This window comes from Mus pahari, chromosome 9 (genome assembly GCF_900095145.1).
Source record: "Mus pahari chromosome 9, PAHARI_EIJ_v1.1, whole genome shotgun sequence".
NCBI classification, from domain to species: Eukaryota; Metazoa; Chordata; class Mammalia; order Rodentia; family Muridae; genus Mus; species Mus pahari.
In genome coordinates, this window is record NC_034598.1 from 42,258,814 (window position 1) to 42,284,634 (window position 25,821).

The following is a 25,821-nucleotide window of genomic DNA, read 5'->3' on the forward strand; positions in this document are numbered from 1 at the left end:
GAGGAGGAGGAGGAGGAGGAGGAGGAGGAGGAGAGGCTGGCCATGAACACATGGAGAGAGAGGAAGGAGGGGAGTGGGAAGAGGATAAGGGAACCAGGAGCAAGGGGAGAGAGCAAGAGAGAGAGGAGGGGTGAGCAGCCCCTTCTATAGTGAGTCAGGCACACCTGGCTGTTGCCAGGTAACTGTGGGGCGGAGCCTAGGGGGCCACTTTGGACTTAACAGAAGTAAAACTCTAAGCCTGGGTCCATATCCAGCACTGAGTCTTTCCTATGTCACCTTAAACAAGTGACATCTTCCATCTTGTTGAAAGTATAGGTACAGAGATGTTTCCGTGACTGAGAGTATCTTTTACCCTACCAGAGGACCAGCGAGCGCATCAGGAGGCTCACAACTCCAGCTGAAGGGAGGGGAGGATGGGAGGGGGAGGAATCTGTCTCCCTCTTCTGACTCAGGGCATCACCTCCACACTCGTTGCATCCTCTCACAAGGCACACAAACCTACAAATAATAAAGTAAAAATAAATAGTTCAAAATGCGCAGGCGCAGGAATCCTTGGCTGCCTGGCTCCTGGAAGGACTGGGATGGGAACCTGGCTTTCCGAATCCCTGACCCCTAAAGGCCGCAGAGCCAAACCAGGTCCCAAACCAGTGAAACAACACCCCTCACAGCCCCATCTAGGCCATCCTGAATTCCAGAGAAACGGGTTCTTCATTCTTGCTTAATCCAGCGTAGATGATTGGGTTTTGTCCCAGGGCACAGCCCCTCCCTTGCCCCAGACCTCTGCTGACCTGGATCTCCCATGGACCCCAACCGCACCCCTTATAAGCTCCCCTTTGGGAGTTCAAAGTCCCTACCCAGCTTGCTTGCCCGGTAGAGAAGCACCTGGTGGCAAAATGTGCCAGGAGACGGGTCCCAATTTCCACTTTTCAAGCTGTGGTAGGAAGGGAATTCTGTGGCTAACTGAGGAATGTCCTCATATTGATGAAAGACCAGTCACACAGATACTACCAAATAAAACTGAAAATCCCCAGCAGATGACTCAGGTATCAGAAATCCTGACATGTGGGCCTAGAATTCCCCTACCTGCTCAGGCATACCATGTGCTCAGCCATACCATGTGGCTGGGCCAGGCTGTGAGAGACTTTTCTGTGGCTCTTGGGTGCAGCTACCACACTACCCAGGCTGACACCATTCCGTGTCTGACCCGGAACTCAGAGATCCACCTGCCTCTGCCTCCCAAGTGCTGGGATTTAAGGTGTGTGCTATCACCCATGTCTTCTGAGTTCTTTAACCATCTCCTTGGGAAAGCAAGCACCCTCTGTCTTCCAGGATCACCGTTTCTCTCATCTTTGAGTCATTCCTGGGATGGAAGCTCTTGAACACCCGAAGAGGTACCTGTGGATGTCCTATGTGTGGTCACATCAGGTACCCTTCTCCTTCTTCACTGCCATGTGCCTAAAGCAGGGATGTGGGCTCTCTCTCTCTCTCTCTCTCTCTCTCTCTCTCTCTCTCTCTCTCTCTCTGTGNCTCTCTCTCTCTCTCTCTCTCTCTCTCTCTCTCTCTCTCTCTCTCTCTGTGTGTGTGTGTGGGGGGGGGTGTTCACATGTGTGTGTGTATGTGTACATGTGTGTGCACATGTGTGTATGTGCATGTGGGATATGTGTTTGGTGCTTCTGCTCACCAAAGTCCTGCCGCCTTGTACAGCTGGCTTGGTATGCATGGGTCTGGGGATTTGAACTCAGTTCTTCATGATTACACAGCAAACAGTCTCACCCATGCCATTCAGCCATCTCCCTAGCCCTCAGGCCAGGCCTGCCTTTCTCTCTCTCTCTCTCTCTCTCTCTCTCTCTCTCTCTCTCTCTCTCTCTCTCTCTGTTAGCTGGGTGTAGTAGTGCACATTTTTAATCCCAGCAGTCAGGAGGCAGAGGCAGGCAGATCTCTGAGTTTGAGGCCAGCCTGATCTTCAGAGTGAGGTTTTGGATAGTAGGGTAGTCAGGGCTATACAGAGGAGCCCTGTCTTGAAAACAAACAAACAAAAAACAAAAAAACCCCACACACGTGCTGTTGTACTAAAAATAATAATAATAATAATAATAATGGGGGTTTCTACCTCACCTTTGATCATTCAGTTCCCAAATAAAAGACACAAAACCTTTGTATTTATGATAAGCCTTAACAACACTAGAGCTGAGTAGATATCTACCCTCAAAGAAGCTATTTTTTTTAAAGATTTATTTATTTATTATATGTAAGTACACTGTAGCTGTCTTTAGACACTCCAGAAGAGGGTGCCAGATCTCGTTACGGATGGTTGTGAGCCACCATGTGGTTGCTGGGATTTGAACTCAGGACCTTCGTAAGAGTAGCCGGGTGCTCTTACCTGCTGAGCTATCTCACCAGCCCTCAAAGAAGCTATTTGTCTACTTCTCTGTCAATAACCTGGAGATATCACTTGCCATGTTCTGCCTGGGCCACTCCTACACCGACTGGCCAGCCCTCATGGCCAAGTTCTCACCATTCACCTACCCCAGGGCATCTTCTCCTCTCTTTACTTCTCTGCTCTCCTCCCCTTGGTCTCTGCCTCAGACCTCACACCCAGCAATTGGAGCCCCACCTACCTCTCTTCTGCCCTGCTGAAGGCTGTCAGCATCTTTATTTAACCAATCATTTTAAAATAAGAAGCAAGGTTACATACCATCACTTGTGTACTTGAAACTCTCCTCGTCCCTGAGGCATCCAGGGCCAGAATTTAGCACTACAATACATAACAACAGACTAAATCTCAACACACACACACAACACACACAACACACACACACACAGTATGTGTGGATGTTATGGATATTTTGCCTGCACGTATATGCATCATGAGTCTTCCTGTGGAAGCCAGAAAAGGGCATCAGATCCCTTGGAACTAGAGTTACAGAAGGCTGTGAGCTACCATGTAGGTATTGGGATCCAAACCGTGGTCCCCTGGAAGAACAAACATCATTCTTAACCTATCAGAGATGGCACAGAGAAACTAACAATCTAGATCGCTCTGTGGACAGAAAGAAAGGTTTTTCTTCCTTTCTTTGTGGGGCTCAAAGTGACATCTTGGGGTCCTGGGCAGAGAGAAGAGACGAGCAAGAAGGTGGGACAACAAGCAGATTTTCTATGACACCAAGGGGAGGGTCTGAGCTGATGTGGCTGTTCAGACTGATTGGGAACTAGGTCCTCTTGCTAGAGGGTAGCTGACCTTTGCAGGGAGGTTACTGGAGGATCGAGGGTGGTTTCTGGTCAACAGAAACTGCCTTGAGAGATCTGCTTTTCTTGTAAACCGAAACCTTTAGGCTTGTTCACTTGATAATGATCCTTCTTGTTTACCTAGCCAGAGCCCTGCCATTTAGGACAATGTCACCTACACTGCTGTTTGGGGACAGGGAACAATCTCTCCAGCTTCTGCCTAGGTGAAGCGTCCCGAGTCTGGGTTGTATTTTGTAAGGCTGATATCCGTAGCATTTCTTACATATGAGGTAATGCAGATCAGCATCCCCCCCCCCCATTACCCTCACTAAATGAGTACCCCGTGGGGCCAGAGGGACAGCCCAGTGAGTAAGAGCACTCTCCATCAAGCTTGATGACTTGGGTTTAATCTCACAGCGAAAGGAGAAAACCAACTTCTGAAAGTTGTTCTCAGACCGCCACATGTGCTGGGGTGCGTGCAATCAGGTGATTTAAATGAAAACAAAATGCCGACGTAATATTGTGTGGTTTGATGCTAGGACAAGAGCATGCAAGCTTCCCTAGACATTCTACACCAGGCTCGTGATGACTGTTGTTTTGTTTTGTTTTTTCCTGCAAGTGGGTTTTCAAGTCTCTGTTTGTACAGTATTAGATTGCATGAGGGCTGCTTGCCCGGGAGCATGGCAAGCTTTTAGTCCCCATTCAGCAGTTGCACACAGAGGGGAACTTTATGCTGCACCAGAAGGAAATGAGACCCGCTTGTTAAAAGGTTCCCTAGCACACCAACACACCAGTGACTTTTTTGTCCTTGTGCAAGGGGGTGAAGCATAGGCTTTCTGTGAGTGCTGTACCAGGCACTGAGTTAGCTCAGGTTTGGGACACTGGCCCTGGGCTCTTATCTGTGCCCAGCACCTTATCCTGTGCTGGTGTTTGTTTGCTGTAGCCACTGAAGCTCACTGGGGCTTTGAAACTACGATAGAGGTCCTGGTGGTGAGAATGGGAGGAACTTGGACTTAAACTCATGGCTTCACGTTGACTCAAAATGCAAACCTCAAAGGAAATGAGCCCAAGAGGAATGACCACAGCTTAGGAACTTGGACTCGGGTTGTCCTGAGTAACATGCTCCAAACGAGCAAGCAGTTTAATAAAGTTCTCGTAGTTACAGAGCAAAACAAAGCCATGCATCAAGGCACTTTTCAAAGATATTAAACATCGTCCCGGCACAGCACAACCAAGCAGGCAAATCTCCGCTGTCGCTCTCAGATATTATCTGATGGCAGTCTTTGCTTTGGGTTTGGCAGAAGATAATGGTCCGCTAAGAATGTCTTCCAGAGGTTGTACCTGATAGTAAAAAAGATATTAGGTCAGAGGCAGGTAATGATTTGCTATTGGGGAAACGAAAGTTGACTTGGCTCTGGATCTGCAACCTACAACATTTCAATTCTCCAAGATTATGAGTTCCAATCAACCATGTGGCCTTGTAGAATCTTCAGCATAGATGTGATTCTTTCCTAGGAACTTTAGTCCATACCAGTCCCCTGTGAGTCCTTCTGGACTTATGACCGTGAACAACCCACAACCCTTGGGTCTGATTTTTCCATTACTGCTCTGACAGAGCTGTAATTGGACCCAGGGGTCCATCCAGTAGGTTCTTAGTCCAATGAAGAAAGAATTCACTAACAGATGCAGATGGACCACAGAAAGTCAGATTTATTTAGTGAAATAAATGAATAGTAAATATACTTCAAAGACGGCAGGAGCTGGCTAACCTAAGAAATCACAGCAGTAGAGGACCTAGGGTTATTTTGTATAAGGTTAGCGTATATTCATAAGGTTGCTGAGGCATATTTCTCTGTCAAATCAAGGCAGAGAAGATCTTCCTTTTAGGGTATTTCCTCCAATGACCCTTTTGTTTAAAATCCCACAAAATGGGGAATGGTAGTGAAAAGTACAAATCCAACGCCATTGTAACCAAGCCAGGGTCTCCTGAGGATTCACTGCCATGCAACACACGATTAGGACAATCCCACTGGAGCCTGAGCCTCTGATACAGTTGAAAGAACAGTGCTTAACTATAATGGGGTTAAAGACAGCCTCAGCTTCCTCGAGGTGGATGAGCTAGCATCTCTGCTGTCATGAGAAAGCCAACTGACCAGACCAAACAGTCAAGGAAAGAATTTACTTGGCTTACACTTTCACACCACGATCCATCTTGAGGGTTCAAGGCAGGAAGTGAGGCAGAATCTCAGAGGAACACTGCTTCCATGCTTGCTCCCCATTGCTAGCTCAACTCGTGTTCTTCTGTAAGCCAGCTCCACCTGCCGAGGGATGACTCTCTCCCTCAGATCATTAACCAGTAAAATGTCCCACCCACAGACAGGCGTAGTATGAAATGTATTTCACATGCCTGGTGATCATTGGCTCTTGGACTTTTGGGAGCAGAAGAGGGAGGAGGAAGGAGAAGGAACGGGAGGAGGAGGAGGGGGAGGAAGAGGAGGGAGGAGGAGGAGGGGGAGAGGAGGAGGATTAGGGAGTAGGCAGAAGAAGGTTCTAGAAGACAGAAGAGTAGGGTCAGAGAGGAGAGTTGATTCAGGAAGAAAGGAGATTAAGAAGTGCTAGGGAAAAGATTTTGAAGAGAGAAAATAAGAGACAGTTGAAAGTGAAGTGAGCTAGCCGGCTGAGAAGACATTCGGTAACCGTTGAGGTGGAAGAAGCTGAGGTGAGCCACAGAAGATAAAGGAGGAACCCACAAACAAAGCAGTGATAAGAATAAAAAAAAAAAAAGAACAAAAAGAACAAAAAGAAATGTTTCCAAAAGCTAGAGTCAGGCTCACAGAGAAGTCCGATGGTGGAAATTCTTTACTTGACTTTCCTCCTAGAATACTCTAGCTCTTGGCAGGGATCCTGGTGGTTTGGAGACCTGAGAGGAGCAGCTTCAAGGCTCCGAGGTGAGATGGTCGCTCACCAAGTCCAAAGTTGATCAAATCAGGCAGAGAGAAAGATAGGAGACAGTCCCCCATGTAGCTGGGGACTCAACTCTCTTGGGTTCCAGCACCAGATGAAAAGTTATTCTCTGCTCACAAATTGAGCCAATTCAAGCCAAATTAAAGTATATAAAGGTAGGTTTATCAGGGAAATGCGTTCCCTGGTCCCAAGGAACAAGGCCAGGGAAGTCACTATGGGGAGGAAGACAGAAGGGAGGTGGGGAGGAGAAAAAACAAAGCATGCATGTACACAGAGAGAGACAGAGACAGAGGCAGAGAGACAGAGAGAGAGAACCAAAATGTCTAGATTATATAGGGTAGAGCTTCTGGGCGGAGGGGAAGCCCAGCCCTTGGGCTGGAAAATTCAGGCCAAGGTCAGGGTATGCCAGCCATGCCCTGTAATAGGTAAGGACTGAGGGATGCTGGGAGAACTTGGAGGCCAGGTCCACTTTGGTATGTTAAATATGCACCTCAGTCACTTGTCCCAGGTCTGAAACCCAATGCCAACCAGCACACTTAGTTACCCATGTTGTACTGGCTAGTTTTGTGTCAACTTGACACAGCTGGAGTTATCACAGAGAAAGGAGCTTTAGTTGAGGAAATGCCTACATGAGATTCAGCTGTAAGGTATTTTCTCAATTAGTGATCAAGGGGGAAAGGCCCCTTGTGGGTGGGACCATCCCTGGGCTGGTAGTCTTGGGTTCTATGAGAGAGCAAGCTGAGCAAGCCAGAGGAGGCAAGCCAGTAAAGAACATCCCTCCATGGCTTCTGCATCAGCTCCTGCTTTCTGACCTGCTTGAGTTCCAGTCCTGAATTCTTTGGTGATCAACAGCAATATGGAAATGTAAGCCGAATAAACCCTTTCCTCCCCAACTTGCTTCTTGGTTATGATGTTGTGTAGGAATAGAAACCCTGACTAAGACACATGTCTAACTCCTTGCCCAAACAATCTCAGTGCAGGGGAATGGCACTGCCTTGAAAATGGAGCATAAAATGATATACATTTCTGTTATGTGTGGTGGTTTGAATCTTTTTGGCACAGGAAGTGACACTATTAGGAAGTGTGGCCTTGTTGGAAGAAGAGTGTCACTGTGGGGATGGGCTTTGAGACCATCTTCCTAGGTGGTGGGAAAATAGTAGTCTACTCCTGGCTTCCTTTGGATGAAGATGTAGAACTCTCAGTTCCTCCAACCCTATGCCTGCCTGGATGCTGCCATGCTCCCACCTTGATGACAATGGACTGAACCTCTGAACCTGTAAGGCAGCCCCAATTAAATGTTGTTCTTTATAAGCATTGCCTTGGTCATGGTGTCTGTTCACAGCAGTAAAACCCTAACTGAAACAGAGTTGGTACCAAGGACTGAGGTATTGCTTTGATAGGCCTGACCATACTTTTGTTTAGAGGAATGTGATTTCGGAACTTTGGAAAGCAGTGGAATGTTTTAAGTGAGGTTTAATGGACCATCCTAGTAGGAATGTGGAAGACATTGGTGCTGAGACTGATTTTAACTATGCAGACCTGGCCTGAGAGGTTTCAGTGAAGAAGAATTTCAGTATGTGGCCCAGAGACTGTTCTTGTGACATTTTGGTGAAGAAGGTGGCTGCTTTTTGCCCTTTTCTGAAAAGTCTACCTGAGGCTAAGGTAAGGTAAGGTAAGAGATTTGTATTAACTGCATTGACAAAGGAAGTCTCAAAAAAAGCCCAGCAGAGACTTTCTTCTCTGGTTTAGTCTCATGAAGAGCGTTTTGATCAAGCATAACAAGCTTCAAAAGGAAAAATACAAAATGTATGGTTCAAAGAATAAAGAGGCACCGAGAAGTAAAATGGAAGAGAATCCTGGGTTCAAGGGGAGAAGAAGACTAAGGGAGTGGTGACCTCGGGGCAAGATCCCACCCAGCTAAGCTTATTGTTTATGTGTTTGCAGTTGAACAAGGAATAGTTTTTCATGTTGGGTGTTATTCCCTGGTTATCGTTTTTATTTGGACTTTTAATCTGGAATGAGCTACAGTGAAGGGTACACTTGTGATCCATATCTTGAGAAATAGTGGTCATGAAATAGCCCAGGCATGGTGGTACACATCTTTAATTCCAGAAGATAAAGACAAATAGATCTCTGAATTCAGGGCCAACCTAGGACAGAGCAAGTTCTAGGTGAAGAAAAGTTTAAGTCTAGGCATGGTGGTACACAACTTTAATCCCAGGAGACAGGCATGCAGATCTCTGAGTTCAAGGTCAATATTCAGAGCAAGATTCATGACAGACAAGTTTAGGGAAGAAGAAGTTGGAAAACTGAAAGCTAGTGATGTAATAGAAGAAGAAGGCCATGTTCCAGCCCCAGCGAGGAAGAGAACCTGCCAACTTTAGCCACATGACTCTGGCTTTAGAGTCAAGAATAGCAGGGACTACTGAGACAACTGCTGCTGGTTAGCTGGAGCTGAAAAAGTTAGCAGTGGTTATCAAAAGACCAGCATCACTGCAGTGAAATCTTTTGGGAAGTGTTTACTGAGAGCACAAAGAAGCTATGTTTGAGAGATAGCCAATGTTGTACCTGGTGTTGTAGCTGGACTTGGTAATGTGTAAGAATCACCCAGTTGGTACTGGTTTTGAAGGTATGGGGTTATGAAGAGCAGCTGAGGCTTGATATTGTAAGAGGCCAGAGAAGGCCAATAGTGAAGGTGCAGCCTCAGTTGCAGTTGATGGCCCAGGACTGAGGAGGTCATTCAAAGATGTGGGGAATTGGCACCAAAAAGAGAGCTTATGAGAAGTTATTGGTGAAGGCTAGTTGCAGCAGAAGACTCCAGCAAATTGTAGATACCAGTACCATGGGATGATTACTAAGAACAGCAGCAGCAGTGGAGTAGAATCAATCAGAGCCTAGAGTGTTATAGAGGGCAGAGCTGGAGAAGGGATGCCAGCTCTTTGGAGGAGCCCGGATGATCATGTGTTGATCCCAGATGTTGGAACAAGAAGCTGTAACATTGAAGTTGCCTTGGTTACCCCAAGACGTTAGAGATGCCAGAGCCGTGGGATACCTGCCAAGGAAAGCTGCTAACAGGGAGTGGAACTAGCTCAGGAGAAAGAATTATGCTATAGTCAACAAAGTTGAAAGCAATGGGACATCAGACATGGGGATGCAGAATTTGGGGTTTGCCCAGTTGGATTCTGGTCTTGCTTTGGTCCAGTATTTCCTCATTATGAAGTTTTGGAATGGTAATGTATAACCTGCAATTTGCTTTTGTATTTTGATTTTTATAGGGGATTACAGTTAAGTCATTGAATGAATCTCAGAAAAGATCTTGAACTTCAGACTTTAAACATTGGCGAGACTGCTATAGATTATGGGGACTTTTTTTTTTTTCCGAGACAGGGTTTCTCTGTGTAGCCCTGGCTGTCCTGGAACTCACTCTGTAGACCAGGCTGGTCTCAAACTCAGAAATTTGCCTGCCTCTGCCTCCTGAGTGCTGGGATTAAAGGCGTGCACCACCACACCCAGTTTATGGGGACTTTTTGAAGTTGGACTAAATGTATTTTTGCACTATACTATATGGCTAGGTATGGTCCTCATAGATTCATGTATTTGAACAAGCCTATAGGGGCCAGGGAATGGAATGTAGTGGTTCAAATAAGCTTGGCTCAGGGAGCGGCACTATTGGAATGTCACAGCTTTGTTGGAGGAAGTGTGCCACTATGGGGATGGACTCTGAGACCCTCTTCCTAGCTACCTGGAAAACAGTAGTCTGTTCCTGGCTTCCTTTGGATGAAGATGTAGAACTCTCAGTTCCTCCAGCACCATGTCTGCCTGGATGCTGCCATGCTTTCCACCTTGATAATGGACTAAACTGCTGAATCTGTAAGCCATCCCCAATTAAATGTTGTCCTATATAAGAGTTGTCTTGGTCCTTGTGTCTCTTCACGGCAATGGAAACCCTAAGACAATATGTAATGTTATATATGACCAAATAGCCTACTTCCTTTTTGAGATTCTTTTCAGTCCAGAGGAACTTCAGATTATGGCCATAAAGTATGCTATGCAAGGCTGCAGAGATGGCTCAGTGGATAAGAGCATTTATCCCATTACTCCAGTTGACAAGACCAGTGCTGCCAAACGAAAGGTCTCAAGCATAAAGAAGTTCGTGGTTCCCGAGTCCATCTTTGGGTTAGCTTAGGTTTTCTGGAGGAGGAATTTGAGCAGAGTGAGGGAATGCATAATTAAACAATCATGGCCACACTGTGGTCTGGTTGCTCACTGTCTCAGTTTTGGTCACTCACAATTCCATCTAACAGTTTGTCCTTGAAAGCAGTCAGGACAGAATTTATGCAGGGCAGAAATCTGGCAGCAGGAGCTAATAGAGAGGCCATGGAGGAGTGCCGCTTACGGGCTTGATCATGGGTAGCTTGCCTGCTTTATTACAGAATCCAGGACCACCACCCAGGAGTGGTACCATAACCAGCTGAGCTCTTCGTCAATCACTAATTAAGAAAATGCCCTACAATCCTGCCTCCTACATCCCACTCTTAGGCAGGCATTTTCTCAGTGGGATAAAAGGGTAAAGAAAACCCATTAATCCCTGAATGTGAAACTATAATGGCTCAGGGTTTCAGATGAAGGTTCAAGAGAGCTTCAACCTCAGATACCTTAAATACAAGGATGGCAGGAGTTGGCTACCTCCCCACTCCCACCCTGGCACCACAAAGCTGGCTCCCTCACCATATTACCCTTACAGTTATCAGGCTTCACTCCTTGGTTGACCTTCTAAGACTTCCCTTACCCCCACAACCGAGAATATGCAGATAAAGCATCTTCCAAAACCCCTGCCCTGGCCAATGATACATGGCCACAAAACCTTGCCTTAGAGACCCTGACCACTCCCGGGGGGGCGTGTACTTTGGCCCACTCATCTCCCACCCAGATCCTGCACTGCACTAACCCAGGCCCTGCTAAGCTTCCCTTGCTCTGAACCAGCTCAGTGCTACAAAGACCCTGAGTCCTCCCAAGCTCAGGAATTGAAATCCCACCAATCCTCATCCTGGAAATTTCCACTGGAAGCTCCTCCCCCAAGAAATCCTATGTAAGCACTGCCTTTGGCTTAGTTCTCTGCTGCTTCTCACCCTAGCAGAGGCAGCCACCCTCCTGGTTCCCCCCCCCCCACACACACACACAAATCTCTTGTGTGTCTCATGCGTAGTGTGACTTTGTGATATTCCTTGGCTCCCAATTGCCAGGAAGCCTCTCGGAGCAGAGCTGTAACATTTTTCCCCGGAACAGAACTTGGCTGAGGAAAACCTGCCTGGCTGGAGTAAAGCTGTAACGCTTTCACTGGGGAAAACCTCCCTCTGCCAAAGCAGAATTGTTACACTTTCACTGGGGATGTCTCCCTCTGAAGAGCAGACCTGTAACACTTTCCATGGGCAATTCCCCTCCTGCAGCAGAACTGTTATACTTCCTTAGGGAAAACATTCCCCTGCAGCGCCAGGAGTGGAGCTGGAACACTTCAAGCCTTTCCCTTCAGAGTTGCAACACTTACAGTCATAACTTGTATCAAATTGACATAAAGCTGGTGGGCTCAAGCTTGTATCCTATTTTTGCTTACTCCTACTGGAGTCTGAGTCTTTAAGGAGTCAAGAAACTTGGGAGCCACTGTCCGTAGTGACCTCTCTGGCGTCTGGCTATGCAGGTCTCTGGTTCATGCACAATCAGGCAGGGAAGGTACCTCTTACTCAAAGCTCCTGTGTCTCCAAGTTTGTGCTCCCCAGTCACTAACGATAAGGATTTGTTTTGTTTTCTTTGAGTCAGGGTCTCATTGGTTAAGGAAGACCTTAAACTCCTGATCCTTCCAATGCTCCACTCCCAAGTGCTGGGATGACAGGTGTGTGCTAGCACGACTTGTTTGTGAGGTTCTGAGGATGGAACTCGGAGGCTTTGTGCATGCATTGGTTGCTAGGCAAGCAATTCTACCATCTAAGCTACACCCTCCACACTCCCTCAGTGATTTAAACGCCTTTCAGTAACAAGTTCGAGACAGCTTGGATGCTGTTTTAACGTAAATCCACAAAACCTGCCCTGTGGACACGCACACGGCTCTAGCAGAGAATCAACAGGACTGGCAGAGGTCCTACTGGGCGTGGGCAGGGTTTCCGAGAGTTGGCGGCTACAGAGCAAGTGTGTTGGGCAGAGAAGCTGAGCCTCAGAACCTGCCTCAGAATCCAGCAGCTCCATTCCAGAGCAAGCGCTCTCTACCGGGCAAAGCTTTGCCGTCCACCGCGCAGCCTAGTAGTCTACTACGCACGCGCGCTGCTCTGAAGCTCCAGTTATTGCTCCCTCCCCGCAGTTCCAGCAGCGCGCAGGCGTACTAAGCCTCAGCTGCGCCCGGAGGCGGGCGTAGGTCAGGGGGCGGAGCCTGCGGCTGCGTACTCGCAAGCTCCGCCCCTCCAGCGCGCTTACGGAGGCGGAGCGCTTACTGTGGAAACAACCTGGCTCGGCGGCGTAGAAGTTAAGTCGTCTGAAGTCCCCTCCGACGTCGCGCCCAGCATGGCGCCTGCTAACCTTGGGCTGACGCCGCACTGGGTGATGCTCCTCGGTGCGGTGCTGCTGTTGCTTCTGCCCGGAGCCTCCGCGCAGGAACCTCCGCGAGTGGGTAAGGCCCGTGGGCCTAGAGGCCGAGGAGAAGGAGGGCGGCCGGGTCGGATCCAGGGCGGAGCCCAGCCCGCGGGCTTGGCGTCCTCTGCGCTCACGCCCTCCCTTGGAGCTGGGTAAGGCAGCCACTGCTGGAAGTTAACGTCGTGTCCTGAGGCTAGTCGGAACCGACGCCTCTGCACCTGCTTAGCAGCTGGCTGATTGGGGTTCCCCTCGGGGACCATCTGCATTCCAGCACTCTTTTTGTTTGAGAGGGATCGGGGAGTTGGCAAATTGGGTCCAGGTCTGAGGCTTGACCAACTTTCTGACCTTTGCACGCTTGCTAGAGTTGATGAGGCGCTGCAAGAGCGTATTTTTGTTAGCTCAGGCTCTCTCAAGGTGTCTTTACACTCTAGCCTGTCACGGTGTGTTTTCTCTTTGTGACCTTTTATGAGTTGTCGCGGCTCTGTGTTTAAGTTTCTTATCTGCCTAGGGTCTGCGACTGCCTCACTCTTGCTACCTTGGTGAAGGTGACTAAAGGAGCTGACCTTGGCCGCCCGGGGGAACTTGGGGCTAGATTCTCCAGTGAGGACTTTATGCCAGGCAGAATGCCGGGGAGCCTGTGGAGAGACCCAGGACCCCTTCCCAGTGACTCAAGGGTGTCTGCTGCGATATTAGGGGGCACGAACCTCCACCTGTTGCCACAGACCACGTGTTAGGTGTAAGGATTCTACTTCTTGACATTCTTTAGGGAGATGGCTGATGTGTAAAGCCGCTAGTCATTACAAGGAATCTGCATAAATTTACATTACCGTATCCCCAAACTCACCTTTTTTTGTTGTTTGAGACTGGGTTCAGGCTGCCTCCGCCTCTCCAATGCTGACCATGATGGTATGCACCCATCCTGCCTGACGAAACTCACCCTTTAAATATTTCTTGTGTGCTTCACAGAACCTGTAATCGATAATAGATCTGTAGAGTGAAATTTGTGACACTGAGGACACTTTGGCAGGGCTTTTGGACCCTCCACTAATGGCGTGTGGAGTCATTGTCTCTGAGCTTCAACTTGGGAAAAACAGTCCCTAAAAGGACTGCAGTTGTGATGGCAACACTAAGACACAGTGATGGCTGGTGCAAGTCACCGGGTAGTGGGTCCTTACAGAACACCTCAGTTTGTAGAGGAATCTGCAGTTCCCCTCCCTCTGTCCCTGAGGAACCTGCCTTTGTGAACTGTATTATTCAATACTGCATACATGCCTTTTGAGGGTACCCTGTCCCTCCTTTTCTCAAACAGTGCGGTGTTGAGGACTACTTTGTTAAGCAAGTGTATTCCCAACATGACAGTAGAGATGCCCTCTGAGTTCTGAATTCTGTCACCAGAGTGGGCACTCTTTTTTTCTTTTTTCTTTTTTTTCTCGAGATAGGGTTTCTCTGTATAGCCCTGGCTGTCCTGGAACTCACTCTGTAGACCAGGCTGGCCCTGAACTCAGAAATCTGCCTGCCTCTGCCTCCCAAGTGCTGGGATTAAAGGCGTGCACCACCACTGCCCGGCCAGAATGGGCACTCTTAAGTCCTTCCAAGTTTATTTTGTTTGGTGGCACAGGAGATGGTAGCCTGTTTCATAGGTTTATGATGAGTAAGGTTCACTTCCTTAGTTTGCACAACCATCCCTTTCCCACATGTAGGTGTGTCTTTTTGTCCTGAGTACCTGAGTTGACTCACCAGAAACATCAAGGACCCACTCAGAAGCGAGTCACTATTTATTGCCTTTCCATTTAATTATTAAATGAGTCTGAAAGTTCTTTAAAAATGAGTAAATAGCTTCTAAATTGAACTCTAAGCCACAGCGCCTCAGAGTCAGGACATCCCTGATCAGCACTCAGAAACCGCAAGGAGATTGTTCCTATCTCTAGTGTGTGGTTGGCTATGTCCCGTGATGGGGTGAGAGATACTGTGTGTGGCCTCCCAGAAATGTGAGCCACGGGGCAGCAGGTTGTCAGTGTTTCCTTCCTTGCCACATGAGTCTGGGAGTTACTACAGCCAGGATGCCTGCCACTGATGCTCTCCGGTACACAAGGTCTGTGGAGGAGGAGGAGGAGGAGGAGCAGGAGCAGGAGGAGCAGGAGGAGGAGGAGGAGAAGGAGAAGCTGGAGGAGCTGGAGGAGAGGGGGCGCTGGCCCCTGGGGATTCAGACTGTCAAGTAATGGGCAGGGCCAGTGTGGCCAGAGCTCAGGGACTCAGGATGTGTTTCTTGGAACTCAGTTCTTTCAGTTCTCAAAAGCCCAGTTACCAAAACATCCTGTAACAGATCCGGACCTCGTCATTCCTGGGGCCGCTGTGGCCGCTGTGTCGGTTGATAGTATGCAAGACCATCCTTTCTTGTGGATGACTTTGAAAATGCTGGAGAGTGGGTGTGTTTAGCACACCCTCAGCTGTCAGCATTAATGAGAAAGATCTCAGTGTGGGGGTGTAGGAGTGCTAAGGGGCAGGACAGCCAGCTAATGGTGCGGCTGTCCTGAGTGACCCGCATACTGTGCCACTCCCTCTCTGTGCTGCTCCCTTTCTGTGCTTGTTAGGGTTGGTCTGTCCTGTCCTGTCCTGTCCTCTCCTCTCCTCTTATCTTTCTTTCTTTTTAAAAGATTTATTTTATATATATATATATATATATATATATATATNTATATATATATATATATATATATATATAATATATAATATATATATGAGTGCACTGTAGCTGTCTTCAGACACACCAGAAGAGGGCATCAGATCCCATTATAGATGGCTGAGCCGCCATGTGGTTGCTGGGAATTGAACTCGGGACCTCCGGAAGAGCACTCAGTGTTCTTAACCACTGAGCCATCTTTCCAGCCGCACTAGGGTCTTTCTTAGCTTACCATAAAATCTGCTCACTTGGCCGGGCGTGGTGGCGCACGCCTTTAATCCCAGCACTCGGGAGGCAGACAGGCGGATTTCTGAGTTCGAGGCCAGCCTGGTCTACAGAGTGAGTTCCAGGACAGCCAAGGCTACACAGAGAAACCCTGTCTCAAAAAAGAAAAAAAAATCTACTCACTTAAGTTTTATTTTATTTTAATTTTTTTTGCAAATGGACAAATTACAATCTTACAGCTTGTTACTAATTTGACCAAATCGTGGGAGTAAGTTGTTGAGGTGGCCTGTACCCCTAAATTCTCCAGAGGTAATTCCTTCTAAGAATGAGGAAAGTCTCTGCTCAGCTTAAACATAGCTGCCAAAGCTGGGGTGCTAGAGTGGAGCTCAAATGCTCAGCTTACTGCATAGCCCACACCCGGATCTACCACTTTCCTCAGTGAGCTCCTTTCTGTTCTCTACCTCTGAAGCCTAGGGCCATTTTAAGTCACTTCAACTTTTACATCATTTCCAGTCTCCTCGGTTTTCTCTGAGCTCCTCGGTCCATCTTTGTCTTCAGGAAGCCAGTCTGTAGAGACCCCTGTTGGATGTTGCCCTTTCTGTTTTCTTTCCCTTAGAGACAAAGTCTCACTGTGTACCTCTGGCTGCCTTGGAATTCACTATGTAGACTAGGAAGGCCTCAAACTCCCAGAGATCCACCTGCCTCTGCCTCTTAAGTGCTGAGACTAAAGGCATTTGCCACTCTGTCCTGCTTGGTCTTTCCCTTTCTAGAGTTTGTAGACAGACAGAGCTTGGGGGAGATCAAGTGTGTTGTGGCACCTGACTGTCCTTTTGCTGATAGGCGCAGCCTTTCCTGTGTAGCCCTGGCTGTCCTGGAACTCACTTGGTAGATCAGGCTGGCCTCAAACTCAGAAATCCTCCTGCCTCTGCCTCCTGAGTGCTGGGATTAAAGGCGTGCACCACCACACCCGGCTACTTCTGTCTTTTTGAGGCAGGATCTCTGTGTAGCTCACACTGACCCGGAACTCTTATCCCTAGGCCTCAACCTTCAAGTGCTGGCCTTGCAGGTGTGCTCCCACCAGTTTTTCTCTTGAGATAAGACTTTCTTCCTGTGACGTTAGAAAGCTTAAATATACCCCTGGGTAAGTTTCTCTGTGCAGCCCAGCTACTCTAGATGCAGAGACTGCAACCTAGTAACCCAGTGAGCCAAGCTTCTTTCCCCAACATGCTTGCTCTCCCCCTAGGTGATGAGTGCACGTTGTGTATTACCACTTGGCCTTTGATAGAAGGCTTCTTTCAGCCCGCCTGGGGTCGGTCAGTTTCACTTATTTGACTTCTCTTTGTGGCTTGAAGTTGATCCACTGTGTAGATACTCCAGTCTAGCTGTCCCTCCTTCTAGACGTGAGCATCTGGGCTGTTTCCAGTTGGGTCATTATGGATAGAGATACGGTGAGCATGCTTGCTAAGGGCTTTATGTGGTATGTCTTCTGATGTCTTGAATAAGATATCTCTAATGGGCTTGCTAGTCACAGGAGTGGCCATTTCTAAAAATGGCTGAGCCAACTCCAAGTGTGCATTCTCCTCTCTACTTTGTCCCTGGTCATCTCTCTTAGGTTTAGCCTTTCTCGTGCATGCATCTCTGTGGAGGTTGAATTTGCGTTTCCCTGGCAACCAGTGACTTGAGTGCAGTGCTCCTCTAAAGTGTGCTTGTTCTAAGGCATGGCGGGAGCTGTGGCCCAGTTGGACAGCATGAGAAAGTCTTGATGTATATGCTGCGTCTATACATTTGCTTTGCTTGCATTCCAAGGCTGATAGCTGTATAGACTTTGACCCGTTCCTGAAAATAGTGCTTTGGGTGCTGGCTCTGTCCCCAGGTGCTCTGCATGGCTAGAGCAGGCTGGCACCACTTGACTTCTTGGGTTTGGGGAACATAGCCCTGGCTGGGGAAGCTTGCCCCAGGATCTTGAGATCTAGAGGTAAGTTTGCAAGCTTGGCTTTGCCTCTAGGCATGTCACCGTATGGCTGTGGTCTCCTGCTCACAGGAGCATGGCGGTAGCAGTAGGTCTCGGCAGGTTAGAAGGTGCAGTTTCATGGCTCCCCTATAAAGGAGAGCTGTAAAACACAGCTGTCTTGCAGGAGTGGCTCTTGCTTGCTGACTTGCTCGCAGCACGAGTAAGTTGGGTGCCCTGAAACAGGCCAGTTCCAGCAGAGTCTTGATCATTTCGGGCAGAGGTCCACAGCACCTGTTTATTTTTATTCTTCTGCTCCAGTGATGCCTGTGTCTCTCCTGACAGGTTGCTCTGAGTACACCAACAGATCCTGTGAAGAGTGCCTCAGGAATGTCTCGGTAAGTTCCTTGCCTCAGACCCCGCCCTCAAGTCCAAGGAGGTGGGTGGACGTGAGGCGATCTGTCACTAGGAGTTGTTGGATGCTTTTCATGGTGGTGGTTACATACTATCCCAGCTTCTCTCAGGCACCCTAAGCCTTCCCATGAAAGGTGCTGGCTCCATCCAGCACAGCCAGTATCTGTGACCTGGGTAGGCAGTGTGGGGATACACCCTTCCTGGAGCTGCCTGTACTGACCTTGGATGACTAGGACTGCTTGCCTGGGCCACCTTGGGATGAAGTGGGCCTCTGAGGGGTGACCTTGGGTTTTGATTGGGCCAGCAGTGGGCAACAGCTCTGCAACAGAGATCTTTAGATGTCCTGGGAGGACTCTTAGCTTCTGCAGGGTAGGAACCTGCTCTCTGGCCAGCCTGGGAGGCTCCTCTGTGCTGCTCCTTGAGGCTGAGGAGTTCTTGGGCTTGTTTAGCTCAGTGCTGTGCAGCTTACATCGGGAACTTTCAGCAGCTTACAGGGGGGAACAGAAGTGGAACAGCAGATGGTCAGAAAGCAGTCTTAGGAGGCTGCTCCCTGGAGACTGCAGGAAGGCTTCGAGGCATCCTGGGGCCTGGCAGTGTGTGTCCCACTGTCAGGCTTGGCTTCTACCACAGTGCATTAGGAGTGTCTTAGAAAGCAGCAGACGATTCTTAAAGGAGCAGTGCAGATCTGAATTGTGTCTAGTTATTTTGTGAGACTCCAGTGGGCTACAGGATCTGCTAACTAAAAATTACCTGCTGTTCCTGCCTCAGCAGGAGGCATCGCTAGTGCGGAGTCTCCTACCCCATGGGTGGGTTTTCTTGACTCTCTAGGTTCTAGTTTCCACCCCCTGCCCCCAGGAGGCCATTTCAGTAGTTAAACAAATAGCTCACTGGTATACTAGCCTTGTAACCTCATTAACTTGGGTTGTGCCTGGTGAGGACAGAGTCCACAGAGAGACTTGCCGAGGTCACAGTGACTTAGTCTAGATGGGTAGAGCCTGAGGCCTGACCCTGCCTTGAACCTAGACACCAAGGCTTCAGAAAGGCAAGATAGAGAAGACTAGCTCAGGCCCAAAGGACTGCCTGGAGACAAGGTGCTAGGAAGAAATGGGTGCCTGTAGGCCTTCTGGGAAGAAATGGGTGCCTGTAGGCCTTCTGGGAAGAAATGGGTGCCTGTAGGCCTTCTGGGAAGAAANGCCTTCTGGGAAGAAATGGGTGCCTGTAGGCCTTCTGGGAAGAAATGGGTGCCTGTAGGCCTTCTGGGAAGAAATGGGTGCCTGTAGGCCTTCTGAGCCCCAGTGGCCTAGAGAGAGGCTACGCCACCCTTGACGCTGCTGAGCTCAGGGCCTCTTCAATTAAGAACAGAACGACGCCCATAGAGAGAGCTGTGTCCTTTGGAGCTCCTAGTCACTTGGAAATGGAAGATTAGACCGGATGGCTCGAGCCTCGCTTATTAACCAGAAATAATGTAGGACGGAACCCTAGGATGGAAACAGGGTCTTCTAGGACTCGCTGCTGTTTGCCATGGAGTGTCAGGAACTGCTGTAAATGCACAGTGGACACTAGCCCTGGACGTGCTTTAATGTTCTTGTGATAGATGCTACTCCAAACTGAGACCCAAACCTGCTTTTTAATTGTTGACGATCCGGTGGCTTGCTTCCTCTGCAGGTGTGTGGAGACAGGCCAGTGCTCTTGAGAGCAGAGTTCTTTGCCCTGTGATTGTGTGTAGTCTTGCCAGGGACACCTATCTAGGTCAGCTATGCTGTGTACCCTCAGCCCTGTCTAGTACTGTGTACTGGGTGTGGTGGGTCCTGCTCTGAGTTCCGATGTGTGTTGGTATGACGGTACTGTCTGTTTGCGTTTCCTGGTCCATTCACACCCCAGCTCTTGAGGGTTCAGTCGAGTCCCCTGGAGGGTCTGTCCTATTCTGATCCTTCAGTGGTCCCTGTAGCACCTTTCAAAACCAGACACTTAGTGCAGCGTAAAATGGGGCACTGGACCTCCTACATAGCACCTCTGAACCCCACCATCTGTTCAGCAAACACCTACGGGTGCTCAGGTTCCCCTGTCCTGTGTGTCTGGGTGCTCAGTGAAGGCCCCAGTTATCTGACTTCTTGCACAGTAGGGAAATGCACTGTACAGTGTGAGGAGCCATGCTGTGGGAGGAAGCAGGCAGAAATAGGGGCAGGGCAAGCCTACTTGAGGAGATGAGGGAATCATTCTCAGGCTTGAGGAAGAGGGCTCTAGAGAAAGCAAGCAGGCCGCAAAGGCCCTGGGAGCACAACTTTTTGGACCTTATCACTGTGTAGGGTGGACAGGGCTGCCAGCCACGGCGTTGGCCGTTGACCTGCGGACAACCAGGGAGAGCAGGAGTACTTGGGAGATGGATGCCCGAGATCCAGCTAGTCTAGAGAGATGGCGGCATGGGTAGCCTTGGAGGCAGGATGTCTGTTGAAGGGTCCCCGATGCCGGTCTCTTTCAGTGTCTGTGGTGCAACGAGAACAAGGCGTGCCTGGACTACCCAGTGAGGAAAATCTTGCCCCCTGCTTCTCTTTGTAAATTGAGTTCCGCTCGCTGGGGCGTATGCTGGGGTAAGTTGTTTTCATTTACTTCTTGCAAAATCAGTGGGGTTTGATGATTCTGGAGCTTCTGCTCACTCAGCACAGTTACCAAGACGTCACTAGGAAGGCTGCTGTACTGACTCTGGAAGAAGGAAGGAAAGGGCCCTGTGGGGCTCTGCTGTTTGGCTAGCAGCCAGGGACCTGGAGGGCTTCAGCATCAGGGGCCACAGCACCACATAGCCCACATTGTGGGAGGTGGGGAAGGGCATGTGTAGAGCCTGTTCGTATGGCCCATGTGTGTGATGGGAGCCTGAGCTTGCCAGTGAGCCTCGGCTGCGGACCCAGTTAGCCCAGATGTCTGTGGTAGTCATTTTCCTCCCATGAGAGAAATTCGACCTGTGGTTTCAGCTTTCCCTTTAAGCATGTTTGTGCTATGTGTCGCTGTCTGGAAAGTCATTTTCCTGTCGTAGCTGTGTTTACCTTTGGTGGTGTTAGGTTTGGGGTCGCTCGGGCCTCCTCCAAGCCTGTGAAGGAGCTGGTGTCTCACAGAGAGAGCACTGGGATATGGTTTTGTTGATGGTTCCTCGTGTTTGAATCATAGAACCTCTCTGCCCCTTATTACATCTTGTTTAGCTGTCTTTTTACAATTCTATTGACCTTTAGGTAAAACAGCTTGGCTGTTGTGAATGCCCAGGGAATCAAGAAAGCAAGGAGAGCAGATAGCGGGCGTCTATGTGGTGTCTTTGGTGCCCAGGCACTGTTGTGTCTGTCCTGCCCTGGCACAGAGAAGCCTGAGATCTTGGCCCTGGGGCCCTCAGCTTTGGGGCCCTGTTTGCCACTCAGATATCTCCCATCGTTGATGTGAATTCCAGATTGCCTTACACTCGGGGTTATCACACTCAGAGGAACAAGGAAGACCATTCTAGAGCTTCTGCAAGTGTCCCTGACTCCCAGGCCCTAAGGCCTTCACTGAAGGACGCCCTGCTTTGTGCTGCTTCCCCACTCTCCACTAAGGCTGCCTCATCTGAACTGTTGTGCACAGCATACAGCAGTGTCACCTCACCTATCAGCAAGCAGCAGCAGAGAGGGCGTTCACTTGTTTTGCCTTTGACTCATTGGGTGGTGTGTGGAGAAGGGTGAGCTGTTGGCCTGACTGGTGACAGAAGGTGTTGAGCTGTGTCAGGCAGTGCATGCTCTTGATAATTGTCTGGTGCTATGTAGTTGCCACCCAAGTTACCAAGGGATGTCGAAACAGCGCTCCCAGCGCAGGACAGATGAAGTTCCTGGTAGCTGTCAGCAAGTGTAGTTACCATGCGCTGCCAGCAAAGTGAGCTGGCGCCTGTGGGAGGCAGCCTTGTGCCTGATGAGAGCAGGCCCGGTCCCCGGTCCCCGGTCCCCAGTGAGCACTCTCAGTTACTGCTGAGGATTTTTTCTTTTTCTTTTTCTTTTTCTTTTTCTTTTTCTTTTTCTTTTTCTTTTTCTTTTTCTTTTTCTTTTTCTTTTTCTTTTTTTCTTTTTCTTTTTCTTTTTCTGCTGAGGGTTTCAAGGGACTGAAACCAGCCCCAGGGCCTGGCCTTGTGATGGAGGATGTTGCACAGGGTTCATACTCCCCTGTGCGAGGAGGGCACTTGAGGGCAGGCCACCAAGCCTCCTGATTTCACGATAGGTCAGCGTGGCTTATCATACTGATGGTCAGCCTGCACCATGACAGTCAGTTCTTATGAAAAACCTTTAGTCATTTTTTTCCTCCTCTAGGAAAATTATTATAATTTTAACTCAGGGTTTTCATTGTAGTGACTTGAGTGTTAATTGTTATGTTAATTTGAAGAGAAGAGAAGACTTTATGCATTGACCTTTGTGCTGAGCAAGGTGCCGCTCCTTGTCAGGCCATGTTTGCACATGGGGAGAAGCCCATGAGCCCCTGAGTGATTAACAGTGGAGCCCACGCTTTTCTGTCAGGACCAGCTTTCTGTTTTTATCTGGAGCTGACTTTAGCTTCTTGTCAGAGAAGCTGTGGGAGTAGATTAGTTTTAGTTAGATCCAGCTGTCTAAATGTTCTCATTTGTAGGCTGAGCTTTACAGAATTCTGTAGTCAAAAACTGTGCCACCCACTGATGCCGATGAAGGGCTCCTTTCTAACCACACAAGTTGCTACTTCTGCACACTTTGGGACTGGCACCATGGGTAGACAGAACACGGGATCTGAGCCGCTGCAGTGCCTGCTTCTGAGTTTAACGTGCTTGGGAGCTGAAAGGAGACTGGAGGAGCTCGGGCCACTGGGCTGGGGCTGACTGAGGGAGCCCTGCAGCGAGGGATTTGAAGTGCCTTGGTGAAGAGCGGAGCTTGGTGATGGGGCTCCTGAACTGCCTCTGACTGGAGCACAGTCGTGGAGGAGCCTTGGCTGGATTTAGTTTCCTTTTTTGCTTTTCGAGACAAGGTTTTTCTGTGTAGTTCTGGCTCTGAACTCTCTGTAGACCAGGCCTTGAACTCAGCGATCTGCCTGCCTCTGTCTTGAGTGCTAGACTTAAAACCGTGGACTAGAGTGCTCCACCTGGTGCTCCACCTGGCTTCTCTGACTATTTGTTTGTTTGTTTGGTGTTTTTATTTTTGGAGACAGGGTTTCTCTGATTAGCCCTGGCTGTCCCTGAACCTCCTTTGTAGACCAGGTTGGCATTGAACTCAGAAATCCACTGGCTTCTGCCTCCTGAGCGCTGGGATTAAAAGCATAGACCATCACCGCCTGGCTAGTTTTAATATAAAGACCTTTAAGAGAAATCTAGAAGAACCTTAAAGTTTATTTTCGGTTTGTATCAGCTCCCGAAGGTTGGCTCTACTAGCACATCACGCCATTGACACTGGGTAGCCATTTTTAAATACTGGGGTGTCTGTATGCTTGGCTGGTGGCAGGCCTTTCCCCACTATAGGCAGCTAAGGAGTCAGGAGGTCTTGGAACAGAAACACACACACTTGACATCTTTTCTTCTTTTGGTCTTAAGTGGGGAAAAGGCTGCCTTGTCTCATTAGTTTGTTTGGTTAATCTAGAAATCTTAAGTTGTAGACACTGGCTTAAAGGAGCCACATGCCCAGGCCCCGTGCTTAGGGCTGCTCCCGTGACACGAGGTGGTACCCTTGGGGGTGGAGGCAGGCCGTGCTTGCCCAGGTTTCAGCTTTGTGCTTGGGCTTTCAGTGAACTTCGAGGCCTTGATCATCACCATGTCGGTGCTTGGGGGCTCTGTGCTCCTGGGCATCACTGTGTGCTGCTGCTACTGCTGCCGCCGAAAGAAGAGCCGGAAGCCAGACAAGAGCGATGAGCGGGCCATGAGAGAGCAGGAGGAGAGGAGAGTGCGGCAGGAGGAGAGGTGAGGCTGGGCTCCTCGCTCAGGCACTTCCCTCTGACTTGACAGGAAGGTGGCTATGAGCGGCAAGGGTTATGAGTCACACGCTGTCTCTGTTTCCAGAAGCGTAGCTTGCTTGTTGTCCACTGTTGTCTTGAGCTGAGGTTACGTGAGAAGCTGACCCCAAGTGCCTAGCCTACTCTTCCCTGGTGGAGGAGGCTGGCAGCGCCTGTGCCGCAGAGCTCCTCCACTGGCCATGGTAGCTATAGGGCTGCCATTCCAGCCTGTAATGATGGAGTACCCTGACTGTGCTGCCAGGTTCCCAGAGCATTGAGTCTCCTCATGTGTGCTGGGGCTCATGCAGACTTGGAGGCAGATGGTGATCAGGTGTTCAGCTCTGAAGCAGGTAACATATGTAAATGTTAACAGTCGTCTTCTCCTGGTCACCTGATGCCAGGCTTTGACCCATTGCATTTTCTCTATGAGAACTTTTTAAAGGTAGACATTTGAATTCTTTTTATTGTTTGTTTATTCTTTGAGAGGGCCTGACCTTGAGCTCTGCATCTTCCTGACCCAGTCTCTTGAATGCTAGGGTAATAGGCGGTCACCACTGTGCCCAGTCAGAGTTAGTTGATGGAAAATAGTAGACTGGCTATCAGAGCAGCCTCTGCAGACTGGCTCTGCAGTCACCCTGCTGGTCGAGTGGTAGGTGTGGCCTAGCGGGCACAGTCACCCCCACCTTTTGGGGGGCTCGTGGAGAGTGCCGAAGGAGCCTTTAGATTCTGCCACAGGAAGTGAAGGGGTTGGGGGTCGGAGAGAACCTTGCTTGTTTATCATAAGTAGATGTGACTTGGTATTTCTGTATTCTTTTTTTCTTTAGGAGAGCGGAAATGAAGTCAAGACATGATGAAATCAGGAAAAAATATGGTAAGAATGAGCTGGGTTTCTCTTGACCAGGTGGGATATGGGCAGCTGCTGCTTTTCCAGAGAACGGTCCTCCACTGGAGACAGCAGCTGCGCAGTTGCCAGAGTAGCACAGGCTTTCTTGGTACTCCTGGAGTGTGACACTTCAGGAGGCTTGTTCGTAGCTGCTCGTGTCCATTTGCCTTCAGATAGCACACACCTGTGGAACTAACCTTGTGTCTGAGGCTCCTTCCTGTTGTGTGTCTCTTCCTGTCTTCTGACGGGCTCAGACCACTATCAGAGGATTGGCTGAGACCAAGGCATGCCACCCCTCCCTCCATGCTTTCTGCTGCATCATCTTGTTTGGAGAAACAGGGGAGTGACTGGAGGAACCAGTCTGGTGATGGCTGCCAAGTGTAATCCAATTATGTTCTGTTGGACTGAGGTAGAAGCCCAGCATGGTGGATCCTCAGTCTCCAGGGTCACACATGACTGTCTGCTACTCCTGGCTCCAAGCTGGTTTTAAAGCTCAGAAAGGGCACTGAAGCTTTGTCTATGGCTGCAGAGGTTGGGTGCTGTAGAAGCTGACCCATCATTCACTGAGCCATAGGGGGAAGGCTCCAGCTGTGAACCTACTTTTTTGGCCTTGAATCACTATCCTGTCATTTTTCCCCCAAGATTTATTTATTTTATGTATGTGCATACATGTAGTTGTCTTCACACACCAGAAGAGGGCATCGGACCCCATTTCAGATGGTTGTGAGCCACCATGTGGTTGCTGGGCATTGAACTCAGGACCTCTAGAAGAGCAGTCAGTGCTCTTAACCACTGAGCCATCTCTCCAGGCCTTGAGTCACTTTTTTTTTTTTAAGATTTATTTATTTATTATATGTAAGTACACTGTAGCTGTCTTCAGACACTCCAGAAGAGGGCGTCAGATCTTGTTAAGGA

At 49.1% G+C, this 25,821-nt stretch overlaps 1 protein-coding gene across 1 annotated transcript in view; it reads left to right on the forward strand.

Moving 5' to 3' along the window:
- The first annotated feature begins 12,574 nt into the window (after positions 1-12,574).
- Pttg1ip (PTTG1 interacting protein) overlaps positions 12,575-25,821 on the forward strand; it is a 17,405-nt gene continuing 4,158 nt past the window's right edge. Inside the window, exons 1-5 of the mRNA XM_021204591.2 lie at positions 12,575-12,844; positions 18,006-18,058; positions 20,554-20,662; positions 23,820-23,991; positions 24,848-24,894. Coding sequence (XP_021060250.1) covers positions 12,739-12,844; positions 18,006-18,058; positions 20,554-20,662; positions 23,820-23,991; positions 24,848-24,894 — 487 coding nt within the window. The 5' untranslated portion in view covers positions 12,575-12,738. The remainder of the gene's footprint in view (positions 12,845-18,005; positions 18,059-20,553; positions 20,663-23,819; positions 23,992-24,847; positions 24,895-25,821) is intronic.